The 22,866-nt window shown below is 55.5% G+C and overlaps 1 protein-coding gene across 5 annotated transcripts in view; it reads right to left on the bottom strand.

Annotated features, from left to right (window-relative positions):
* ARHGEF2 (Rho/Rac guanine nucleotide exchange factor 2) overlaps positions 1-22,866 on the bottom strand; it is a 127,433-nt gene that overhangs the window by 5,771 nt on the left and 98,796 nt on the right. For all 5 annotated transcript variants that reach the window (XM_038383029.2, XM_043501893.1, XM_043501896.1 and 2 more), the window contains 13 exons: positions 12,408-12,475; positions 11,488-11,551; positions 7,150-7,279; positions 6,705-6,814; positions 6,066-6,212; positions 4,471-4,721; positions 3,645-3,770; positions 3,036-3,153; positions 2,561-2,818; positions 2,133-2,209; positions 1,029-1,198; positions 645-712; positions 101-292 (listed from right to left, as the gene is read on the bottom strand). In XM_038383029.2, the coding sequence (XP_038238957.1) occupies positions 101-292; positions 645-712; positions 1,029-1,198; positions 2,133-2,209; positions 2,561-2,818; positions 3,036-3,153; positions 3,645-3,770; positions 4,471-4,721; positions 6,066-6,212; positions 6,705-6,814; positions 7,150-7,279; positions 11,488-11,551; positions 12,408-12,475 (1,779 nt within the window). The remainder of the gene's footprint in view (positions 1-100; positions 293-644; positions 713-1,028; positions 1,199-2,132; positions 2,210-2,560; positions 2,819-3,035; positions 3,154-3,644; positions 3,771-4,470; positions 4,722-6,065; positions 6,213-6,704; positions 6,815-7,149; positions 7,280-11,487; positions 11,552-12,407; positions 12,476-22,866) is intronic.

The raw sequence follows: 22,866 nt of genomic DNA, 5'->3' as shown, positions 1-22,866 counted from the left end.
AGTATGATCTGCGATGGCAGGAGATCTGGCAGGCTGGCCCTGCAGGAGGGAGGGCACTTTTTGGGGGGGGGGGGGTGTTTAGTCCCGTGGCACTGGGTACCTTCGCGGATGGCTTCACGGAGCAGCTTCTCTCCGCGGGGCCCGTCCGATGACTCGGCCCGGAAGAGGCTGCGGGGGGTCGGGCAGGCTGGAGGGTCCTTGCAGCCGCTCTGCAGGCTGAGCATTTCCGCGAACAGCCCCACCTTCTCCTCCAGCAGCTCTGTGATCTCCCGGTCCCGCTGCGCTATCTGGTCTGGGGGAGACGAGAAGGGACGGTGATGAACGATGGGGGCTGGCAGGGCAGCCTGGGCCGGGGTGGGGTTACTGCCAAGGTGGAGGGGGCAGGGTCGAGGTTATTGCTGGGCCAGCTAGGAATGAAGTACAGATTCTTAAGTGCGGGTCATTAACCATTGGAACACCATGCCTAGGGATGTGGGCGATTCTCCACCCCTGTGGCCATGGCTACACTTGAAAGGCTTGTCAGTCACTGGCGATGACTGCTGGGGTGGCATGGCTTGAGGTGAGACACAAGGGCCAGTGACTGCCGGGGACGCACCGGGCGGAGGGGAGGGGGCAGTCACTGTGGGGGCAGGGTGACCTCCTACCTTTCAGCTTGCGCAGGGAGGCCTCGCTCTCGGTCTCGATCAGGGGGAAATCCTGGCGACTGGGGCACCTAGAGCAGATCGGCCGCATCAGGGGCTGGAGCCACAGGATAGAAATCCCACAGGCTAGAAACTCCCTCGGCACCCTCTGACTGCAGATCCCAAGCACCACCCAGATGCTGAGGGCTTGAGCGCCACCCGTGCCCCACTTGGGCCAACAGCGGGACCAGAACCTGGAGCTTTTAGTGCTAAAAAGCCCCAGCCTCTGACACTTGAGCTGGAGAAGTGGCTCCCTTTGCTGGCAGCTATATTAAAGCTTTTATCCTGCCCGTGCCGGGCCGGAGGCAGATCGAATCTCTCCCTCCCCTGCAGTGCAGGGGCACTCACAGGCAGACGGTTTGTTGGATCATCTTCATCCAGGTGTTGCGGTCGTCGCGGGAGGCGGCATGGACCTCGTACATCTCCGGCGGGGTGTTGCTGATCAGGAACATGCCCTTCTCCTGGTTGGCGATGTCCCGGACGATCAGGTTCTCCAGGGAGATCACCGCCGGCTTGTCCTGCAGGAGGGGGCGTCACAGCCCATTAGGAGGGAGGAAGGGGAATGGGGGGAAACCAGGGGTTCAGGAAGAGAGAAGCTGCGAGGACTGGCAGAGCCATTATCTGCTAGTGTTCCCCCGTCGGTCCGTCTGTCCAGAGTGTGCCTGGCCCAATGGGGGCCCGGTCCAGGACTGGGGCTCCCAGACGCTACCGTAACATCAGATCTGTCCGAGGGGCAACACGCATGGGTAGGCTCACCCATGCAGGTCTGTCTACTTGGACTGCAGGGCAGACAGAGCCTTGGGTAACTAAGCTGGACGGGGCAGATCCACCGGAGCAACACGGTTATTGGTTCAGGCACCGGATGGGACTCCAGACATTGACTGTTCCCAGCTCCGCTGCTGACCCGCTAGGGGTCAAATCGCTACCCCTGCCGTGCCTCGGTTTCCCCTCCCAGCCTTTGCCTTTTCCATGTAGATCTGAGGCAGGGACTGTCTCTCGCTGGGTCTGTGCGGCGCTCGGTCCAATGGGCCCCTCTCCACTGCCATATAAATAACAGTGATAGCCACAGAAGAGTGACACAGAGAGCAAGGGAGCAGACGCAGAGACCACTGGGTACAGGAGGGCTACGAGCCATGCAGGTAACAATGCTTTGCTCACACAGTGCCTGCCACTGGAGATGCTCCCAATGCCAAGGAATTCACCCTCCCAACGGCCCCTGGGAGGGAGCGGGTCAGGGTCACATCGGGTTTGTTTACAGCTGGGAGGCAGGGAGCTCAGGCAAGGGGCTCTCCTGCTGCAAGATGGGACCCAGGAGTCCTGACACCTAGCTGTTTGCCCTGAGCCCCAGCTAAGCCACCCCTTTTGCCAGGCGGTCCGGCTGTTTCGGAGCGGCCCTGTGGCAGAGGAGGAGAAGCCGGAGAGACAGACGGGCTCGGACCAGCAGCAGCTCACCAGGGCAGGGAAGGTGAATTTCTGATCCTTCTCCTGGAGCAAGAGGAGGACGTCGGTCATCAGCAGCACCAGGACATCTGTGAGCAAGAGGAAGGACACAAGGGCATCAAGGCGAGGGGCCTGCGGGCGATGGGAACCTGCGACCAGCTGCTGCAGCCCGGCAGGTTAACTCAGCATTAGCCAGGCCGCCGCGGGAGGAGGGATGGAGCCTCTGCCGGCAGCAGAAGGAACCAGGAGCTGGGGCTGAGGGAGCTGGGCAGGGACACCCCAGGGAGCAGCCACACCTGGGAGGAGGCGGAGGCTGGTGCCCGTCATGGCTTCAGGCTGGGCTTCGGGGGAGTGGGGAAATTTAAGCCCATGTGGATGTCCCGGGGGTGGGGGATGCAGCCTGTGATGGGTTCCCCCAGGGATTCCCCCCTCGGCCACACCTTTGAAGCGTCCGGTTGACGTCTTCCACAGCAGGCACCCATCGTGCAACAGCTTGCGGCGCTGCAGCTCCTCTTTGCAGAAGGAGCTGTTGTGGCCATCCAAGACCAGCTGGGCCTTGGACCGCTCGTCCATGCGCCCGTAGATCTCCTGCAGCCGCGCGTTCTTCTCGGACTCGTGCACCTCCTGGTCGATGGCCGAGATCAGGTCCTTGACCAGCGTCAGGGCCGTGCTCAAGTCCTCCTGATCCACCTCGTTTCCTGGGGAAGGGAGGGGACAGCGCTAGGAGTCAGTGCGGCTCCTTCCCCAATAGCTGAGCCGGGCAGGGCACGCCACTCCCCACGCCCCTGGCTCTGCCCATGTACCTCGATCCCGACCTGCAGCCCCCTTCTATGCCCGCCCTGGTTTCCCCACGCCCCCAGCTCTGCCCTTGCCCCTGAATCCCCCCCCAACCCCTCCTCCCAGGAGCCCCTTCACCTTTGGAGTTCTGCAGGATGCGGTCGATGAGGACAGGGTACTTGGTGATCCTCTGGGTGACCAGCAGGATGCACTCCTGCACCCCGTGCCGGCGCAGCACCGAGGAGCGGGTCAGCCTCTATTGGGAGAGGAGATGGGGACAAGGATCAGACATCAGGTCAGCGCCCGGCCCATGCGTTTCCCGGCCTCGGGTCACTGCTCAGTCAGTGGCACACTGCCCTATAGGCAGGATAAGCTCCGTGACCCCTCTATACAGATGGGGAAACTGAGGCTCAGAGAGGGGAAGGGACTTGACCATGGTCAGCAGCAGAGCGGAGAAGAGAAGCCAGATCTCCTGACCCCTCCCAGAGCCCGTTCCAGTCAATGGCTCTCCCCAGGACAGAGTCACGTCAGCCTCACCTCTGCTGTGCCCCAGGAGCCTGGCTCGCCAAGGTGGGACCAACCCACAGGAACAAGACCCGAATTCCTGTGCTCCCCTGTGGCACCAGTGTCGATAGGAGAGCTGGACCCCGTTGAGCCTCAAGTGCCCCCCAACTGCACCGGACAGCTTCACCAGACCCCAACCTATATCCCGCTGCGGCTCCGGATGGAGGCTGGGAAGGGACTCACCCGTATGAACTGCTGGAACCTTTTGTCCCGGGCAAACAGCTCCTTGTAGAGCTTCACAGCCTTGTTGTGCCGACTGCAAAACTCCGTATAGGCCTTCTTCATCTGCTCGGCGCTGGGGCCAGAGAACTGCGGGGAGGAGAGAGACTGTCAGGCCCCGCCACCAAGCGCTGCTGCAAAGAGCCGTGAGAACCAGCACACGCAGGGCCTGCTTCCCCCGCCCCCACCGCGGAACTGCGGCCACCTCTGGGGGCAGGAGGTCTGGCCGCTGCTTGCACAGTGCAATGACGCCAACAGCTGGGACTGTGCACTGATCTCCCCCCCAAAGAGAACTGCCAGGGGGTGGGGGGGCCGCTAGGGAGGCAGAATGTTAATTAGTGGAGTGAACACCCTGACTTGTGCCGTGAGCGCGTTATCGCAGCCCAGCGCCCCCTGCTGGGCCCCTGCCCTGGGCCTGGCGGCTCAGCGCCCCCTAGCATCACACTGGGCCATCGGGGTCAGCGCTGAGTGCGAAGGGAGACCATCCTCCCGTACCCAGCACGGCATCCTGCTCCCTGCAACACAGCGCCCCCCAGCACCACACTGGGGAAACGCAGTCAGCGCTGACCGGTACAGACAGTGCCCCCCGGCTGAACCCCACACACTCCCTGCAGCACTGTGCCCCCTAGTGCTGTGTACCCCACTGACTCAGAGGGGAGAGCGCCCCCTGCTGAGGACCCCCCTCACTCCAATGTCCCTGGATCTCCCATCCGGCCTTTGCCCAGCCTACAGCTCCCAGCTGGCGGGGGAAGAGAGGTGTCCAGGCAGAGCAAACCCCACCCCCTCCCACCTGCTGGATCAAGACGTCCCCCAGGCGGTGGATGACGAAGTTCTTGTTGCTGTTGGTGGCCAGCGACTCCTTGCGTCGCTCCAGCAGCTGCACGAGAAAGCGGTCGTGGATCTCGCTCAGCTCGTCCACGCAGGGGAACATGCTCTGCACCAGGGCCGGGTCCATCTGCAGGTCCTCCAGCATCCCCTTGCAGAACATGTTAGTCATGATCTTCAGGGTGCGGACGTGATGCATCTCGGTCTGGATCAGCTCTGGGGAGGGGCGCGAGATGGGGAGATGAGAGGCAGAGCCAGGAACCCCAAGGCAGCCCCCCAGGGGCAGGGGCAGGCACCCCAAGGCAGTGTTCATAGAATCATAGACTTTAAGGTCAGAAGGGACCATTACGATCATCTAGTCTGACCTTCCGCACAACGCAGGCCACAGAATCTCACCCACCCACTCCTGTAACAAACCCCTGCCCTATGTCTGAGCTACTGAAGTCCTCAACTCGGGGTTTAAAGACTTCGAGGTGCAGAGAATCCTCCAGCAAGCGACCCGTGCCCCATGCTGCAGAGGAAGGCGAAAAACTCCCATGGTCTCTGCCAGTCTGCTCTGGAGAAAAATTCCTTCCCGTCCCCAAATATGATGATCAGCTAAACCCTGAACATGTGGACAAGACTCACCAGCCAGACACACAGGAAAGAATTCTCTGTAGTAACTCGGATCCCACCCCATCTAACATCCCATCACAGGCCATTGGGCAGATCTACCACTAATAGTTGAAGATCAATTAATTGCCAAAATTAGGCTATCCCATCATACCATCCCCTCCATAAACTTATCAAGCTTAGTCTTAAAGCCAAATATGTCTTTTGCCCCCACTGCTCCCCTTGGGAGGCTGTTCCAGAACTTCACTCCTCTGATGGTTAGAAACCTTCGTTTAATTTCAAGTCTAAACTTCCTGTTGGCCAGTTTAGATCCATTTGTTCTTGTGTCCACATTGGTACGGAGTTTAAATAATTCCTCTCCCTCCGTGGTACGTTACGTGCCCACAGAGGACCAGACTCCAATCCAGCCCCCCGCTGGGCAGCCTGCCTCCTTAGCTCCAGCCCCGGACACTGGTGCACTCAGCCCTGCAGCTCCCTGGTTCTGGCGCTGGAACGCCCCAGGGAATCAGCTGCTCTGTAACGACCCACGGGACTGGATCCATCCTTGCCTGGCCATGTAGCTGAGCCCAAGCTGGGGGTAAAATCACCATTGTCCCGGCTTGGCTGGGTCTCGCACCCATGTCGCAAGCAAGCGGGAATCAGACCTCTGCATTGTGAGCTCCTGGGGGCAGGGATGGGGGCTTTATCCCCTGAGGGCCACTTGCCTTCAAAGCATGGGGGGGGGAGGGGATAGAACCCAGGAGTCCTGGCCTGCACACAGCCATCTGCTCAGCCCCTCCCCGAGCAGGGGTGGAGTAATTAAGGGTCCCCGGCCCACACCCTGACCCACCGAGGCTGCCCAGCCTGGGAATGGGGAGGAGCCACGCACTCCGGGGACGGGAACGGGCAGGGTGGGGTGCGGAGCTGAGTCCCGGCCAGGCCCAGCAGCGCACGGGGGCCAGGGCTCACCGTAGATGACGTCCTGGCGCTTCATCACCTCCTTCTTGTGCTGCTGCAGGTAGTTGTTGTCGACCGCCAGGCTCCAGGAGTCAGCCGCAAAGTCCTTCTCGTCTGTCTCGAAGTTGCTCATCAGCTGGTTGTAGATGACTGTGGCCCCTGGGTTGGGGGAGAATGGCCAGTCAGGGGGAGCCTGGCCCAAGGGGTGAAGATCCCCCACCCCACCCAGAGGGGCGTGTGTGCACAGAACAGGAGAGCAGGGGGCAGGGCAACGCTCCCACCCAGCACCAGGCTCTGCCCTGCTGGCGCCAGCACATCGGGGTGTCGTTTCAGAACTTGGGTCCAGCAGACAGAATCACATGCTATGTTCTATTATACCCTGAGAAGGCAGGGGGTGGAGAGGAAGTGGAGCATACGGGCCTATGAGAAGTCCAGAGGGCAATTGCCCCCTTTGCCAATGACCTCCCCCCCCGCACCATTGCATAGCCTAGGACCCACCGCCCCTGCAGTGCTAAGGCCCACCACCTCAGGTCTCCCACCGACGGCGAGGCAGTGCCCATCTCTGGTCACTACCCAACCCGATAACGGATCCGAGCGTCACCCAGATGTGCCCCGCCTAGAGACCGAGGGAGCCTGGCAGAGCGCTCGCACCTTCGTCGATCAGCGACTCCACCGACAGCGTCCGGTTCCGTATGTTCAGGGAGTCGGTGGACTGGGACAGGATGCGCCGGAGCCCCAGGGGCGACTCATCATTGAAGTTCCTGGAAGGAGATGGGGGGAAAATCCCGGATCAGAGAAAGCCCCCCAGATGGGAAACAAAAACACGGCAGCTCCCAGCCATGCGCTGCACCAGCCATCACCAGACAGACAGTCAATTTCCCACAGCTGGGAACCCAGGCACCCGGAGGAGACAGTCAGATGGGGGAGCCAGTGGCAAAGCTGGGAATGAAACCCAGGAGTTCTACCTCCCAGTGCCCTTGCTCTGATCACGAGACCCCACTCCCAGCTCACAGCTGAGAAAAGAACCCAGGAGTCTTGATTCCTGGTCCCGTGCTCCAACCACCCGAATCCGCCCCCCTCTTGCCCCGGCACTTACCCTGCGATGTTGGTGGTGGAGACGCTTTTGGAGAGGGACAGGGTGGGCCGCCCCCGGCGGGAGCCCAGCAGGGTCTGGCGTAAGCTCTCGGAGGGGTAGATGGCCGAGTTGGGACGCTCCCTTGTGGTCGCTGCAAAGAGAGGGTGCAAACGGGCGCCGTGAGCTGGGGCACCGGGGGAGGGTGGGTCCCATTGGTGAGCCCACCCCGACACGGCCTGACCATTTGCCGATGAACAGCATGGGCCATGCCAAGGCGTCGAGAAGCAGATCACAGCACGTGGGTCCCCCCTGTGCAGGACCTGGCCAACGCATCCGCTGCAGTAAATACTTGGGGGCAGCATCCGTGCTAGGGACCCAACCCTGTCCAGTGCAGCCCATGGTTCCCCGAAGCTGTCTCAGTAGCCATGCTCAGCAGGTGCGCTCTCCCCTGCTCTGGGAAAGGGAGTGGGGACTAGTGGTTAGAGCAGGTGGCTGGAGGGGAGAGAGGGGAAAACCAGAAAGAGAGAACGTTTGGGGTCCCAGCTTGGCACAAGCTCAAGGCCTCTTCTTTGCCCCATCTGTCCACGGTGCTTATCTGGCCCCCATCACCACAGGTCCTGAGCAGCTATCCTGTGCCAGGATCCCCACTGCACTGCTGGGGGACTGAGGTGCAGAGAGTTAGGCCCTTGATTTTTAAAGATAACTTCCATGGGAGTTAGGCACCTAAATACACTCAGAAATCTGGCCCTCAGCAACTAGCCAAAGCACAGAGTCTCCAGCAGAGCAGGGAATTGAACCCCAGGCTAACAAGTCCCAGGTTAGTCTCTAAACATGAAGCCACCTTCTCTCGTCTTCACCGCCTGTTCCTGGCACGGGCAGGCAGCTCGGCCTAAAGCCGAAGGCCTTCGTCCGCAGCAGATTAAAAGAGCAGCCGAGCAGCAGCCATTAGCTCACATTCCATCTAAATTACATTAAAACAATGTAAGATCAGGCTGTTAAGACAGAGACCCCATCCTAATGGCACTCACTATCATCAGATAAAGAAACAGATCTTAAGATGGCTAAAAAAAACTTAAAGAAAAGGAGGACTTGTGGCACCTTAGAGACAAACAAATTTATTTGAGCATAAGCTTTCGTGAGCTACAGCTCACTGCATCCGATGAAGTGAGCTGTAGCTCACGAAAGCTTATGCTCAAATAAATTTGTTTGTCTCTAAGGTGCCACAAGTCCTCCTCTTCTTTTTGCGAATACAGACTAACACGGCTGCTACTCTGAAAAAAAACTTAGTTTGACAGCATCCTGTCTGTCAAGGAGTCACTTATCAACAGTTGTGGTGTGAAATCCTCATTTCTTTATTGTTTTGTCGTTATGGTCCCCACTTTCCTATTGTTTATCTGTATGGTCTCTGTCTGGTTCTTTGATTGTTTCTGACTGTTACATAATTAATTTTGCCAGGTGTAAATTAATTAAGGTGGTAGGGTAGGATTGGTTCAAGAATTTTGTCACACTATGTTAGGATTGGTTAGTAAAATTTTAGTATAACAATTGGTAAAAAAGGACTCGAATTTTACTATATAAATTGGGGTCCAAAAGGAAGGTCTTTGGGTCTCAACTCCAGGATACAGCCCCAAGATCAAAGCTGTCAGACCTCAACACTCTGCCAATGACACCATGCAGAAACTGGAGTTCCCTAGTAGATGACCTGATCCTGACTGGCCATCAAGAAAAGTTCATCTGTCTTATTGGGAATGGTGAGCACTGGGTGTGTAGCATGTGCGGTCTGGTTTTGGGGATTGTTAAGAAATAGAGGTTATGTAGGATATTACTGGGTAAGGCTCTTTCACTGGTAAAAGACTCCGTAAACCCACAAAGGATTAAGTCCGGAGTCCACAGGGAAAGGGCGTTTGCCTGGAACCCACAGGGGAGTAGAGTCCTTGGGGCGTGTGGGAAAGTCTGGCCCCAGTGAAGTCAGTAGGAATGGTGCTACCAATTCCATCGGGGCCAGGATTTCACCCTCTGCGTGTGGTGCTGAGGGGCCAGCACCCCAGATGGTGTGGACGGGTTTAACTGCCTGGCAGGCAGCTCCACCGGCACAGAGTGCAGCCTGGGGGCGATCGAACCCTCCTCAGGACGGTTAAGGTCTGGTGGAGTCGAGAGCCAGCTCCGAGTGCTGCAAACCCCGGGAACTTCACAGCCCCCCCCCCAAGAAACGACCGGTGGCGTTCTCCACAGCTGCCTGCAGGGGAGGCTGGATGTAATCGCAGCAGATCATTCAAGAGGGGATCTACATCCTAGGCAGGGTGGAAAACCCATCTCCCGGGGAGAAAACCATCTCCATTGCCTCAGGGTGCAGGACCCACGTCGAGCCAGGAGGGGGCAGCATAGCCCCATCACCGGAGAGCACCTGGGATTTGTTAGCGGCTCCATGCAGCCCTTGGAGAGGGGGTGTCATGGGACCAGCCCCACAGGGGGCAGACACCCTGTAGGGCTCAAGGGGTGTCAATCAGGGAGGTAGAAGCCCCATGGCTGATGGGCAGACACATGCATGCAGCATCCTTCCCCATTTCAGCTCTCCCCCTCCCCCCAGGGCATTCAGTGGAGACCCCTCCCTTTCCCCAGGAGAGCTGAGCCTTGGGCTGGGACCCCCAATTGGCGCTCTTGCAGCCAGCCCACCGGGAGGCGTCAAAAAGCACTGAGGCCAGCAGGCGTCGAACCCCGCTAGACCAACCCTGAGGCTTGGGTAGGGGGCGATTCAATCTGGCATCTGCCGCGGCTCATCCCTGTGTGAACTGCCCTTCTCTGGGAGACGGGCCCAGAGGCAGAAACAGCCCCTGATGCTGCTGCAGGGTCAGATACTATATTTTAACACAGAGGCAGAATCAGAATTTCCCTCTCCTAGATTTCAGGGCCATAAGCAACCAGACCAGAGCGTCATCTGACGCGACCTCCTGCAGAGCTCAGGCCAGGGGTGCCACCCAGGACCACGCCCAGTTGGAAAATGGAACCCCTTTTCATTTCCCCGAACGCCGCTTGCACCTGGGACTAGGCACGCTGAACGCAAGGTCCTGATGCACCTTCTCTAACCCATTTGCTTTTTGTCCTCTTTTGGAGCCTGCCCTCTTCACCCGGGGGAAATGATCCCAGCCTCCTGCCAGGTTCTTGTCACTTCTCCCGCAGCCCCTCTAACTCTGGTGTGCCTCCTTTGCGATGGGGCAACCGGTGCTGCAGGGGGGTAGCCCATTGATTTATATTAAAAGCATTCGGCTCTTTTCAATATTGCTCCCCATCCTTATGCAGCCGAGCCCTGTGTGCGTGTCATGGGCACCTCAGCTCAGCAAATGGGGCAGGAAAGCCACGCTGGGTCAGTTTGCCGTGTCCTGAAGGGCTGATGCTCAACATGGGGCTTCAACACCACCCGGTCACGAGATAATGGCATGGTTATCGCCTCCCGCTGCTCAGATTCTGATCAATAGCAGCCATGGCAGCTTCCTCTCTGGATGGCCCAGAGCACTTTGCGAACTACACACGTAGCACTGCTGGAATGCGGCCACCTCTGGGGCGGCCAGCTGACAACTGGAACCCAGCACGCTGCGGTGGGACGTATGGAGTCAAGGGGACTAAGGCAAGCTCTGCCATTAGGCCACAGGACTTTTCGTGGCCACCTTTGGACCCCTCCTGGCAGACGCACATGGAGTAACGTGCATGGAACAATTTATTTCCCTGGGGCAGACAGAGGTCTGGGATGGCCCAACTGGGATCCGAACCAGGGGGTGTGGGAAGTCCAGGGATTTCCAACCTGACGATTGGAAGCCTAGGCTGCCCCTCCCCATCCTGCTGCTTCGAGATGGAGAGTTAAAGGGACAGGAACTCCACATGAAGTGCTCACGTAAGGGGTGGAGGACAGAGAAACACTGCCAGCTTTGGCACTGCAGCACCCCCACCCCGGGGCTATAATGAGCCATTGACTCTGCCCTCTTCAGCATCATCGCTGCGAGTAGAACCCAGGAGTCCTGACTCCCAGTCCCCTGCTCTAACCACTTGTCCCCCCTTCCTCTCCCAGAGCTGAGAACAGAACCTCCAGGTCCCGTCTCAGAGCCCCTTGTGCTGACCCACAAAACCTCACACTCCTTCCCAGGGCCAGGAATAGAACCCAGGAGTCCCGATTCCCATCTACCTGCTCTAACCCCTGGCCCCCACACCGTCCCAGCCCCCCTTGCTCTAACCAACAGACCTCGCTCACTGCCCACTAATCCAATTCCTTTAATAGAAGCAAATCGCTCTGGCCCTCACCAGCCACCCCGGCACTCAGCCCCCTCGAGGGGCTCTTCCTTCCTGGCTCAGGATTTCTGGCTCACTTACTCTTGTTCCGCAGGGACACACTCTGCAGCGCCGAGTTGTTCTTCAGCAGGGCAGCTTTCTGTTGCTGGGGGCAGAGGGAGAAAGAGAAATGAGCCAGATTATCGCACCAAGATTTTGGTGATAGAACGGGCGTGAGCGCGCACACACGCACTCTTCCCCATCCCACAGCTAACTTAATGTTGCATTTAGTGCTGCTGAAAGAAGCTGCACTCACAACGCTATAGAGTCCCCTGCGGCCAATGTTTAAAGGTATTTAGGCACCTCCGGCCCATTGATTTCACAGTGGGGTGAGCATGTGGGGCATGCTTCCCCCACAGAGCGCCCCCCGCCTATGAGCTGCAGTCCTGTCCTCCGGAGGGGAGAGCACAGCTCAGCCCTTTCAGTACATGGCTTCCCAGCTGATTTGGACAATCAGCCAGCTACTTGCACGACAGGGAACCACCAAGGCAGACTGGAGCTGGCGATCCAGTGGTGAACAGCTCCCTAAGAACATAAGAACGGCCCTACTGGGTCAGACCAAAGGTGTATCTAGCCCAGTATCCTGTCTTCTGACAGTAGTCAGTGCCAAGTGCCCCAGAGGGAATGAACAGAACAGGTAATCCATCCCGTGTCGCTCATTCTCAGCTTCTAGCAAACAGAGGCTAGGGACACCATTCCTGCCCGTCCTGGCTAATAGCCATAGTTGGACCTATCCTCCCTGAACTTATCTAGTTCTTTTTTGAACCCTGTTATGGTCTTGGCCTTCACAACATCCTCTGGCAAGGAGTTCCACAGTTGACTGTGTGTTGTGTGAAGAAATACTTCCTTTTGTTTGTTTTAAACCTGCTGCCTATTCATTTCATTTACTCATGCAGTGCTCAAGAGAGGTGATGGGAGACACCCCCCCCTCCTCCCAAGTCCCAGCCCATCGGGCTGCTCACCTTCTGCTTGACCTTGGTGCAGTTGGGCAGGGTGTCCTTGCAGCGGTTGTGAATGGTGACATTGCAGGCTGGAAGAGAAGGAGAGGCGAGTTTAGACTGGACACCAAAGTAATAGCACTGCCCCATTCCTAGCCCGCTTTAAGGGCCTCATGAAAACCCCTGAGATAAGGGTTGAGCTGGCATTATGGCCTAGTGATTAGAACAGGATTCCTAATTCCTACTCCTAGCCTGGAGTGCTGTCTAGAAGGTGTAGAACACAATTCTGGGAGTCAGGACTCCTGGGTTCTCTTGCTGGCTCTGGGAGGGAGCTTTGCCTAGTGGTCAGATCAGGGGCTGGGAGCCAGGAATTTTGTTTTCTATTCCCAGCTTTGCCCTAATTCACTGTGGGGTGCTAGGTAAGTTGCTTAAGCCTCCTGGGCCCCCAACTAGTAAAATAGGGATAACAATATATCCAGGGCTCTAAAGCACATGGATAGCCATAAGTGAAAGGTACCAGTGCAAAGTTTGTTATTGTTATATACTTTGTCCACCATCAAAATGCAGCCACTTCTGGGGTGAGATGCAGCAGCTCTAATCACACAGAGAAACACAGTGCAACAGCGCTTCAGGGCTAGGGCTGAAGAAAAATCATGTTCAACTGAAACTGTGGGGAGACAGTATGTAATGAATAACATGGAATTTAGCCAGCATCTGAGGGGTTAAAGCTCATCTTATATATAATGGGATCTGATCCCAGGACTCCATTGCGCTAGGTGCTGTATGTACACAGACAGTCCCTGCCCTGAAGAGCTCAGGGTCGAAACAGAGGATGGGAGGGGAAACTGAGGCACCGAGCAGGGAGGAGACTTGCCCCAGGTCAGAGCCAGTGCTGGGAATTGAACCGAGACCTTCTGAACCCCCATCCAGTACCATAACCACAAGGCCATGCTTTCGCCCTCGGGCAGGGAGTGCAGAGGGATCTTTAACGAACCACCCTCACTCAGCACCTCAGCGTCAGAGCTCATCAAGAGGGTGCCATGTTATTCTGTAACCTCCCCTTGGAAAGACTGAACCAGGCGTGTGCTGCTCTGCCCTGCCGAGCGTCGACACCCGGCGGTTTCCCACCATGACCCCGTATTGTCCACCCTCCCCTGCTGCAGATCAGATCCGCCCAGCGACATCACCGCACCCTGGCCATTTGGCTGTTGCCACAGCCTGTTCCCACCTCCTGCCTGGCGCTACCCAGGTACTGAGCACCTGGTGGGTGGGTGTTTCTCAGGACGGATGCCACGGTGGGGAAGATGAGGGTTCAGGCTCCAGCTGGAAGCTCCCCACCCTGTGGGTGGATGAGTAGAGCCAGCAAGGCCTGGTATGTTGCAGACCCCGAGCCTTCGCGCTGAGCAACGATTTCCTCTGGCCTCAGACAGAAGGAGCTTCTCATCTCTGGACACACTGGAGACTCTCCACCATAAAGGTGCCCATCCCTGTGGTATCTGGGCATGCTCTACATAGGCTCCCATCTAGGCTTTAGCAACCCAGTTAGGCCTGAATTACACCCTCCAGGAGCTGCAAATCCTGTCATCCCTACTGCGGCTGGGAAGCACTGTTCCCAAGAGGGGCACGGTGCCAGCTGGGGCAGGAGACTCGGTACACCTCCTGGAAAGCCTCTGCCAACTGCTTATGGATTCTCATGTGCAACTGACCATCCCCCCTGCACAAGGGAGGGTGGGGGGTGTCACCACCATCTGCACTCCCCCCCCGGATGGAGTGGGGGCGCTCCCCTTGGAATGCTTGGCACCGGGGTGGCACTGGCTGCAATCTGCATCTCGCTGTGCCAGGGCTTGGGGCTAGGCGAGTGACACCTGGTTTGGAGAGGCCCCCATCCCCCGCTGCCAAGCAACAAGCCTCGGGCGGCCTCCCCACCCCTGCAGGGTCTGGGCACCAGATGGTGAGCGATGGGCAGGGATTCAGCGCTCGCGCCAGATGGGTCCCCCTTGCCATGCCACTTGCCGAAGACGCAGGCGATGGAGACGCCGGATGCTTTACAAGTCTTCGTGGCCAGTGCCCCAGCTCAGATTGCCTGCAAGGTCTGTGCAGGGACAAGCGTCTGTGTAGTGGGGAGGGGCTAGCAGGACCCTAGAGAGAGACTCACCCACCAACAAGCAAACCTAGCCCCCTTAACCCAGGTCACAGACAGCTCTTATTCCCTGCAAAGTTTGCTGCCTTCCATGGGTATGAATCTGGCTTCCAGTGTGTATTGTAAAATAAGAGGCAAGTAAAGACCTCTCAGGGAGTGTTATGGACCGGGAACCAGGACTCCCGGGTTTTCTGCCCAGTGCCATTGCTGAGCAAGTCACTTCCCCCTCCCTGTGCCCTCTGTGAAATGGGGACAAGAAGGTGGAGCTTGGATTAGTTAGGGGATAAGATTTACCCCAGAGCAGGAGGTTGGCATAAGCTCCCATGCCCCATGCTTTACTTGCCGGGTGTCTTATGTACTACGACTGATGCACTGGGTGAAACTGACCCCAGTGTTTATCAAGCACTTTCAAGACCCTTGTATGGGTTACAGTGGCTGAGGGCAAATATCAAAACCACCTTTAAGTCCTTATTGAACAACAGAGGGAGAATTTAAATAAGCAGTTACCCCCTTGCACTAGCCAGTGAGTGTCTGTACACTGAATGATTGGGATCCGAAAGGTGCAAGAGAGAAAAGGTGGTTGTTCTTCGATACTTTGCCAGTGACAAGCTGCCATCTCTAAGGTGGGATGCCGCAGTGCAGAGTCACACCATGCAATCCCCCAGCAGGGCTCTTCCGGACCAAGAGTGTGTTCAACTGAAACAGCAGGGAGAATTTAGGGGGATGGGATATTGCGGCATCACCAACCCCAAGCATTCAAAAATCATGAGTCAGGCCCCCCAAAAATGAGATTTTTGTAAAAGAAAAAAAAAAAAAAAAAACAACCAACCAAATGTTGGCTTCTTTCAATTGGTCTTCCGGTTTCCAAATCTTTCGGATTCACATTTTCAAATTTTTCTCTGCAACCACAAATGCTAGAAATTATTTATATTTTAAATTAAAATCGAGATTCACATGACTCCAGCAGCTGGGGCTTTAAGCCAAAACACCCAGTACCATGAGAACTGGCAACAGCAGGAAAGAGACTTCAAATACAAAAGTTTCCCCTGGGTTTCCAAGTTCAGTTGAATTGGGAGAATTCCCAGCCAGTTCTCCAGGGATTAGCTGTTTAACAGAATTCCTAGAACAAGTTAAATTCTCCCCGCTTTGCCCTGCCTGTGATTTTTCGCTAAATGGATGGTAAATTATCCAGCCAATGATGCAATCCATGCCTCAAATGTTCAGCTGTCCTCAGGAGCTGATGAGAGAAACAGACCTCTGGAACCTAACATCACTTCACAGAAAAAAGTGTGGGTGGGTGGGGGAGAGGAATCTGACTGCTCTGGGATTTCAAAAAAATAAACATCCTAGCTCTTTGCAATGATTCAGTTTGAAGCAGACCCTATCAAAACTACTTTAGCCCAGGCTAAAGTTCCAACTCTGCTAATTACTTTATGCCTCCATAAATTCCCCTTTTAGCTTCCAACATATATATTTTTTAAAACGTCCTGTGCTAATCTGTCATGTTGTTGTGTGCGGTTAACACTTGCCACATTCCACCCCAGAGGTGGCTGCATTTCAGTGCAGAGTTCTGGGATCCCTGGTGAGTAGTAATAGGTGATAAAAGCCCTGAACGGGACCTACTCTAAACTTTATAACAATCCAGCAGGAAGAACGTGAAACTGACATAGCTCCTTGTCATGCTAGTCCGAGATCCAAAGCCATGCTTGACAGCAGCCAGGGGGATTGGGGGCCCACCCAAACCCGTGAGCCAGCACTCTGTAAATGGAGAACTAACAGAGGGTCCTGCATGTGACTGGGTGAGATCACGGGCCAGCTGAGGCCATTGTGAGGTTCAAGTCACAGATCCGTGGCCAAGCTGCTATTGTGTGTGTTGCTGGGCCTTTCTGCCCGCCAGAAATAACTACCATTGGTCAGATGCCAGCCCTGCTTTGCCACTGCTCGTCTGAGGTGCCCAAACACTTTACCCACAAGGAATTACGCCTTGACGCTGGGGCAGGGGCAGATAAGACACAGAAACACGAAGTCACTGGTCTATGGTCACACAGCGAGTCAGAGGCCAGTTCAGAATAGATCCCAGATCTCCAGACTTCACGTCCCAAGTTTTAAAAACCACAAAACCATCCTCCCCTTCTCATTACTGGATAGTTACGATTCGGTTGTCAGGTGGGAGGAAGATTGTGTCCCGGGCAGCTGCAGCCTTGAAGAGTCAGGTAACATTTCAAAAGAGGTAGATGGAAAATACAACCTAGCCTTTGATGTGAGGGGACCAGAGATTGCAAACAAAAAAACCCCTAAAACTCACACACCCTCCTTATAAATACAGATTTTTTTTTAAAAAAACAAATCACCACCCGACACCCAAATTCTCCCAGAGCTGATGAGTCAGGACAACAAAGTGGTGGTGGTGCAGAATAATTAAGAGCAGGATGTTAAATATCTTGTTAATGACAGAGCAGAGCGGAGATCTTTTGTTACTAGAGGAGAGTGAAGCCTTGTCCCCCCCCTTTCCCTACCCACAGTACTCATTTAACTACACTGGTGGTTAAAGCAGTACAATCCCTTAGTGTGGATGAGTTCTCTGGGCATACAGTTGTTGATAGGAATACAGCTATTCCCATAGGGGAAGAGGAATAAGCCATACTAGAATAAGGCACCTTTGTACTGGTATAATTGCAAGTAAACTGGTTGTACTGGTTCTAAGAAATCAAATGGCTTCCATCTGCCCCTCAGTTACTTAGAGCCAGAGACCATGCCGTGCTCAGGGGGTCTGAATCTCATCGGCTCTGGCATGCAGGGCATTAAAGCGGGCGCACCTTGAATGTCTGCCCACTGCCAGAGCTGTGTCCAAGGGGCCTTCAGGGCATCCAACTCAGGCCCAGCGTGGGCTACTGCATATGCACTGCGTTAGCCATCACACGGCACCGTTTACGGAGAGTACAGCCTATATGCAGAAACAGCAACCTGTTTGTTCTCAGAGGGACACCCACTGGTTACACACACACGTGCACGCACAGGTTTGATTTTAGGATATATTTTGCCTTTTGTGTATTGCAAGCGCACAGATTTAAAACACATCACCTGGTCAGGGTCAACTTTTGGGGCAGATGGGGGGGAGGGAGCCAAGGGCTAACCCCCCATTAGCTGACACACATTACCATCACATCTTGCCCACACCAGGGTTTTAATCCACTCTAGTTAACCCTGCTTTCCTAATGTAGACCTGGCCAACGGGCACATGAGCCAAGTTAAGGAACCCCATTCAAAGTTGGCTGAAAACTCGGATTCAGCGAGAGGAGCCATGCCAGTCAGTGGAAACAGGCCCCAATTATCCACAAGCTGTGTATCAAAACAAAGGCCAGGAGCCATTGTTTGCATCCATATTATGGTAGCACCTAGGGGTTCCAGTTGTAGACCAGGACCCTGGGGCGCTAGGTGCTGTACAGACGCAACAAAAAGCCCTGTAGCGCTGAGAGTCCTTGGCATTGTACAGCCCCTAGCCCCACTGGGCAGAGCTACGATGCTATAATACAGATCCTAATCCAACCCTGCAGATTTAGACACAGATTTTTCCAAAAGGGGCATTCAAAACTCAATGGGGGCTGGGTGCCCATCTCCCTTAAGTCCTTTTGAAAAATCCCAACTCCCACTTAAGCAAGAAACCCCCACTTCTCGATTCCAATGGGAGCATCCATAAAGGCTGCAGGGTCCAATCTCCTACTGGAGCCAAGGGCCTAGGAGCATTTGACTCCAGAACCTGTCCCCCAGTTGGGATCAGAATCACACTTTACAGAGCTTTGCCCAGCCCCATTTAAGGGCCAAACGCATCCAGTCTCTAATGTCCCAGGGAGCGACTATCCCTGCTGCACCATAAACCCATTGTCGGGGAGAGCGGGCAGCGACTGATCATGCGCTCGGGCAGGGATAAAGCTGTTGTCACAGGGTGTTGCGGACGCAGGGGAACAAAATCACCTTATTTAGCGCCCCGGAGCCTGAGGGTGCCGGTGCAGCTCCCCGGCTAAGCCTCAGGTGGGGGGCACCCACGAAGGGGACAGTCCAGGGAACGCTCAAGGGGGGATACCCAGGAGCCCAAACAACAAAGCAGAAGATTGGAGAAGCTTCCTAACAGCAAAAATCTATTAGGCCGCCCAAGAGCATTGACCAGCCCAGCATAAGCGGTATCCACAGCAGGGTTCCTGTTAGGATAGAGGGGAAGGATGGCCCGGTGCTGAGGACACCCGCCTTGTGAGTCCTGGGTTTAATCCCCGCCTCAGTTTCCCCAGCTGCCGCTACGTCACAGGAGGGCTGTGAGGTGCTCGTGATGGGGGTCAGATAAGGACCTTTGATACATTCCCCCCTCCCTGCACTAGCTTTGGGTTGGCTCCCTGTGGGTTTTCTGTCAGGCCTCCAGTCTGCATCACTTCCTGTTTTAGGACGTGGGAAACATCCATCACAAGAATCCAGAGAGAGCGCGTGCCATGCGTGTCTCTCCTCTGGAATGCGCCTTCTCCACCGAGCACAAACTGGCTGCTGCCTCCAGCAGACCCCTAGAAAGGGGCAGACATGCAAGAGGGCATCAGAAAAGGGGCAGAACTGGCTGCCTGAGAATCTCCACCCCTTTACCCAGGGGTCTTCCCAGCCAGAATGCAACTGGTGTCAGGGCTTCCCAGCATCGGGGGTGTGGGAGGAGTGCACTGTGCTGCAGCTATCCCTGCTCACCTGGGGGCAAAAACCTGAGTGACAACAGCCCTGGGGCTGCTCTAATTTACACCAGGGCTGGGCAGGGCTCTCCAACACCAGGGCTCTCCAACATACGGCAGTGCAAAGAGGGCATCAAGTGGCCTTATGCCCCAAGCCCCAGCATGGGGTAACAGCCCCATAGCCCCACTCCCCCAGCTCGCTACGCTGGCCAGGCGCTGGATAAACTAACCCCAAGTGCAAGCAACACACGCAGGCCAGCAGACGAGCACCCAGGCTCCTGTGCCAGCCAGGTCAGATGCTGCAGTCTGGTGACCGAGGGGAGGAAATGAAGTCATGCTCTGCATTTTTAAGAGGAAAAATATTGTTTTGGAGATTGGTGAGCCAGCTCTTGTGCAATTCAAAAGCGGCAGGGGGGAAAGAGGATAAAACAAGTGAGAAACTCAGCGTTTAGGTGTTCCCACTAGCTAGCCATGGTCCAGATCTGTTCCTCACAGCCCATGGCTCTGAACACCATTCAGCCACGCTCCTCTTTGAAGAGCGGCCGAGGTTCTGTCCTATTAAACGTGAGCGATAGGATCATGGCAGGCCGGCGGGGAGAGTCTAAGCCTAAAAACAAGTTTATTGCCGAGAAGCTGCCAGGGCCCTCTTGTGATTAACTGGCTGATGGGCTCGAGGCACCGCTGTGCGCACAATCCCTGCCCTGAAGAGTTTACCATTGGGAATAGGCCAAGGCAGCCCCGGCAGAGTGGAGGAACTGTGGCCCGGAGCGTTTAATGGATTTGCCCAGGGGAGCCTGTGCTTTAACTCACAGGACCAGCCTCTCTCCCCGGCCTGCAGCTTCCGAGCTGACAGGTACCAGGATCAAGCTCCAGGCTTTTATTATCGCCAATTTTCCCTTCCATCAGTTACCCTCCGTTTAACACTGAGCCCGTCCAGACAGCCACACGCATAAGGCAACAGTTCTTCCACGTTTCTCTCTGCCTGCAACATACTAAGTTCATTCACTCATGTTGCCCCCTGGTGACTGGTCCACAGAGAAGATAAAGGACCTTCTACAGCCAGTTAAGGGAGGCCTGGCAGATCGACTAGCCCCGACTTTCCAGCATGTCATCCACCCAGGGCTGCACGCACAATAGAAAAACCTCCGTCAACTCCCTTTGGCACAGGGGTGGGACCGGGCACATGGCTTTGCCAGTATGCGGCCTTTCTGCGGGCTGGCTTTAGCAACAACTCGACACTGCCCAGCCCTCTTGATTCTAGCTCAAACCCGTACAAAGTAGCCAAGAAGGGCAGGTAAAGGCTGGAGACGAAGCAGCTGCCTAGGAGAGACGTTACTTCAGCGAATGAGCGACTGGAGGAGCCAGAGCTGCTCCTTAGACCGATTTGGCAGCTGTTTAAGGAAATGAGCTCAGATCAGCTGTTGTAATGCTGCAATTACAGCTCTGTATCAAGGACGTCTGGGTGTGGCGGGGGGGGAGGGGGGAGACCTGCTACAGGGTGTCCTGCCCCTCTGTAACAAAGGGCACATCTACGCTGCAATTAACCTGAGCATGGGCCAGCCAGGGATGTCTAAGCGGCTGTTTAATTGTAGTGAAGACACCAGCCCAAGGTCTGGGACCCTCCCACCTCACAGGGTCCTTGAGCCCCCACTCCAACCCTAGCGTCTACACCGCAATTAAACAGGCCCTTCGCCGAGCTAGCTGGCGTGAGCCAGACATGGGTTTTCAGCTGCACTGTAGACATGCCCAATGATCGTTCTGCCTTGCAGTGAAGTTGCAGCAGGCAGCTCCAAAAATTCCTCTGTGGGGAGCGCAACATCTATTAGAATTTCTTGCCCGTAGATGACATCTTTAAGCAGCCCCTGGGCATCCTGTCGCACCCCCCAATGACTGCAATCGCCTCTGGGGAGGAGCACAGCAGCTGTTTCACAGCACACAGGGTCGACATCCCGCAGTTGAGCACGGGAGAGTGAAAAATGCAGCTTACGTTTTGAGGAGAAGAATGTAACAGGCTAGAGGACAGGAAAGCTGGGCTAAGAGCCCTATGTTGTGAGAGGCAGCAGGGATTAATTGTGCTGGGGATGCACGGTGACTCGCTAAGTGTATGTGCAGCGCCTAGTGCAACAGGTTCCTGATGTTAATTAGGGCCTCCGTGTGCTACTGTAATACAAACAACAGGGCACACATGGCTTCGTCTCACTCCACATTTCCAACAATCAGGTCTGCAGACTCGAGCAGAAGACAATTTCTCAGTTCCCATTAGGGGGGTGTATTTGTGCAATCTATTGGAGGATCTTTATTACTAAGGATTATGCAAGAGGCAGAAGGAAGCTACCAGGGTTTTCATATTCCAGCACAAAGCGTTTTAATACAATAGCACCTGCAGGGAACCTGCATTGCTCTGGAAATCCACAAGACAGGAGCCCGCAATGGCCTTTCCCTGCAAAGTCACTTTCCAACCTCTAGCATTAAATTGCACTTGAACGGCCCTGTAAAAAAGCCAAAACAAAAACAGGGATTGCCACCCAGAGGGGTGCTTGGAGAAAAGCAATGGTGAAGCATCCTGAATTAGCTACCAGCAGAGTGCAACTGCTCCGGGGAAAACATCATATGGCAAAGATGATAAGCAGAGCCCAGGAGCAACTGCTCTTCCGGAGGGGAACTTGCAGAGATGAGGCAACAGATCTAAACCTCAGTTACTACAGAAAGGGAAGCCATGTATTGTACAGACAGAAGAGGAAGTGGGGGCAGCATCTGGGCCGGAAAGTCAAGCCACGTGTGAACAAGGACCAGCTTTTCTCTGTCTGTACAGCCCCTAGCACCCTAGCATCTTGATCCACAGCTGAAGCATCAATGCGCTACTACAATGTAAATCAGCCAACTGCCGTTATTCACCACCATGGGGAGTTGGCCTAGAAAGGGAAGTAAAAGTGGTACTCTTGCAAACCCCACTCACAACCTAAGCTCCACCCGTTCATGACACCATAGGGAGGTGACAGCCCAGCAGTGAAATACAGTAGTTAACAAGATCAGCACCATGCAGACAGGCAGAGTTCCTTCCCCCTCTGAATGGATGCAGGATAAAGTCCAGACTCTCCCCCACCCCCCTGCAAGTCTGGCTTTTAAGTGATAATTCAGCCTCACCTATCTCCCTCGCTTGATCTTTCCTAGGGTTTTCCCTGGAGGACTCTTCTGTCCCAGACCCTAGTTCTGTCTGCCCCCTAAGAAAGGTTGGGGCCTCTCTGATGCCCCAGCTGGAGCTAACCGAACCCCCTTGCTAGGCTGCAGAGCAAATATGCTACCAAGATGAACAAGGCCATTCACACCCCTCAGAGCTACTGTTTCAGGCTGTCTGCAGACCCAGGCAGACGTCACTACATCAGTTACACTGATGTCACACAACAGTTAGAGAGTTAATGGAAGCTTCCCGCAGTCCAACCCTCTCTACGCTTCTCCTTGCTCTCCCCACCTCCCTCACGGAGGGCAAACGTTCCAAGGAGCCGTGGCCCCCAGCTCACACAGAGAGATATCCAATTAGTTCACCAACACCTCTGCCAAATGTTGGTGTGCAAAAGAAAATTGTGTTCACAGGCAGCTCCCTCCCTCACACACACACACACACACACACACACACACACACGGG

This window comes from Dermochelys coriacea, chromosome 24 (assembly GCF_009764565.3).
Source record: "Dermochelys coriacea isolate rDerCor1 chromosome 24, rDerCor1.pri.v4, whole genome shotgun sequence".
NCBI classification, from domain to species: domain Eukaryota; kingdom Metazoa; phylum Chordata; order Testudines; family Dermochelyidae; genus Dermochelys; species Dermochelys coriacea.
This window is presented reverse-complemented; position numbering and strand designations above follow the sequence as displayed.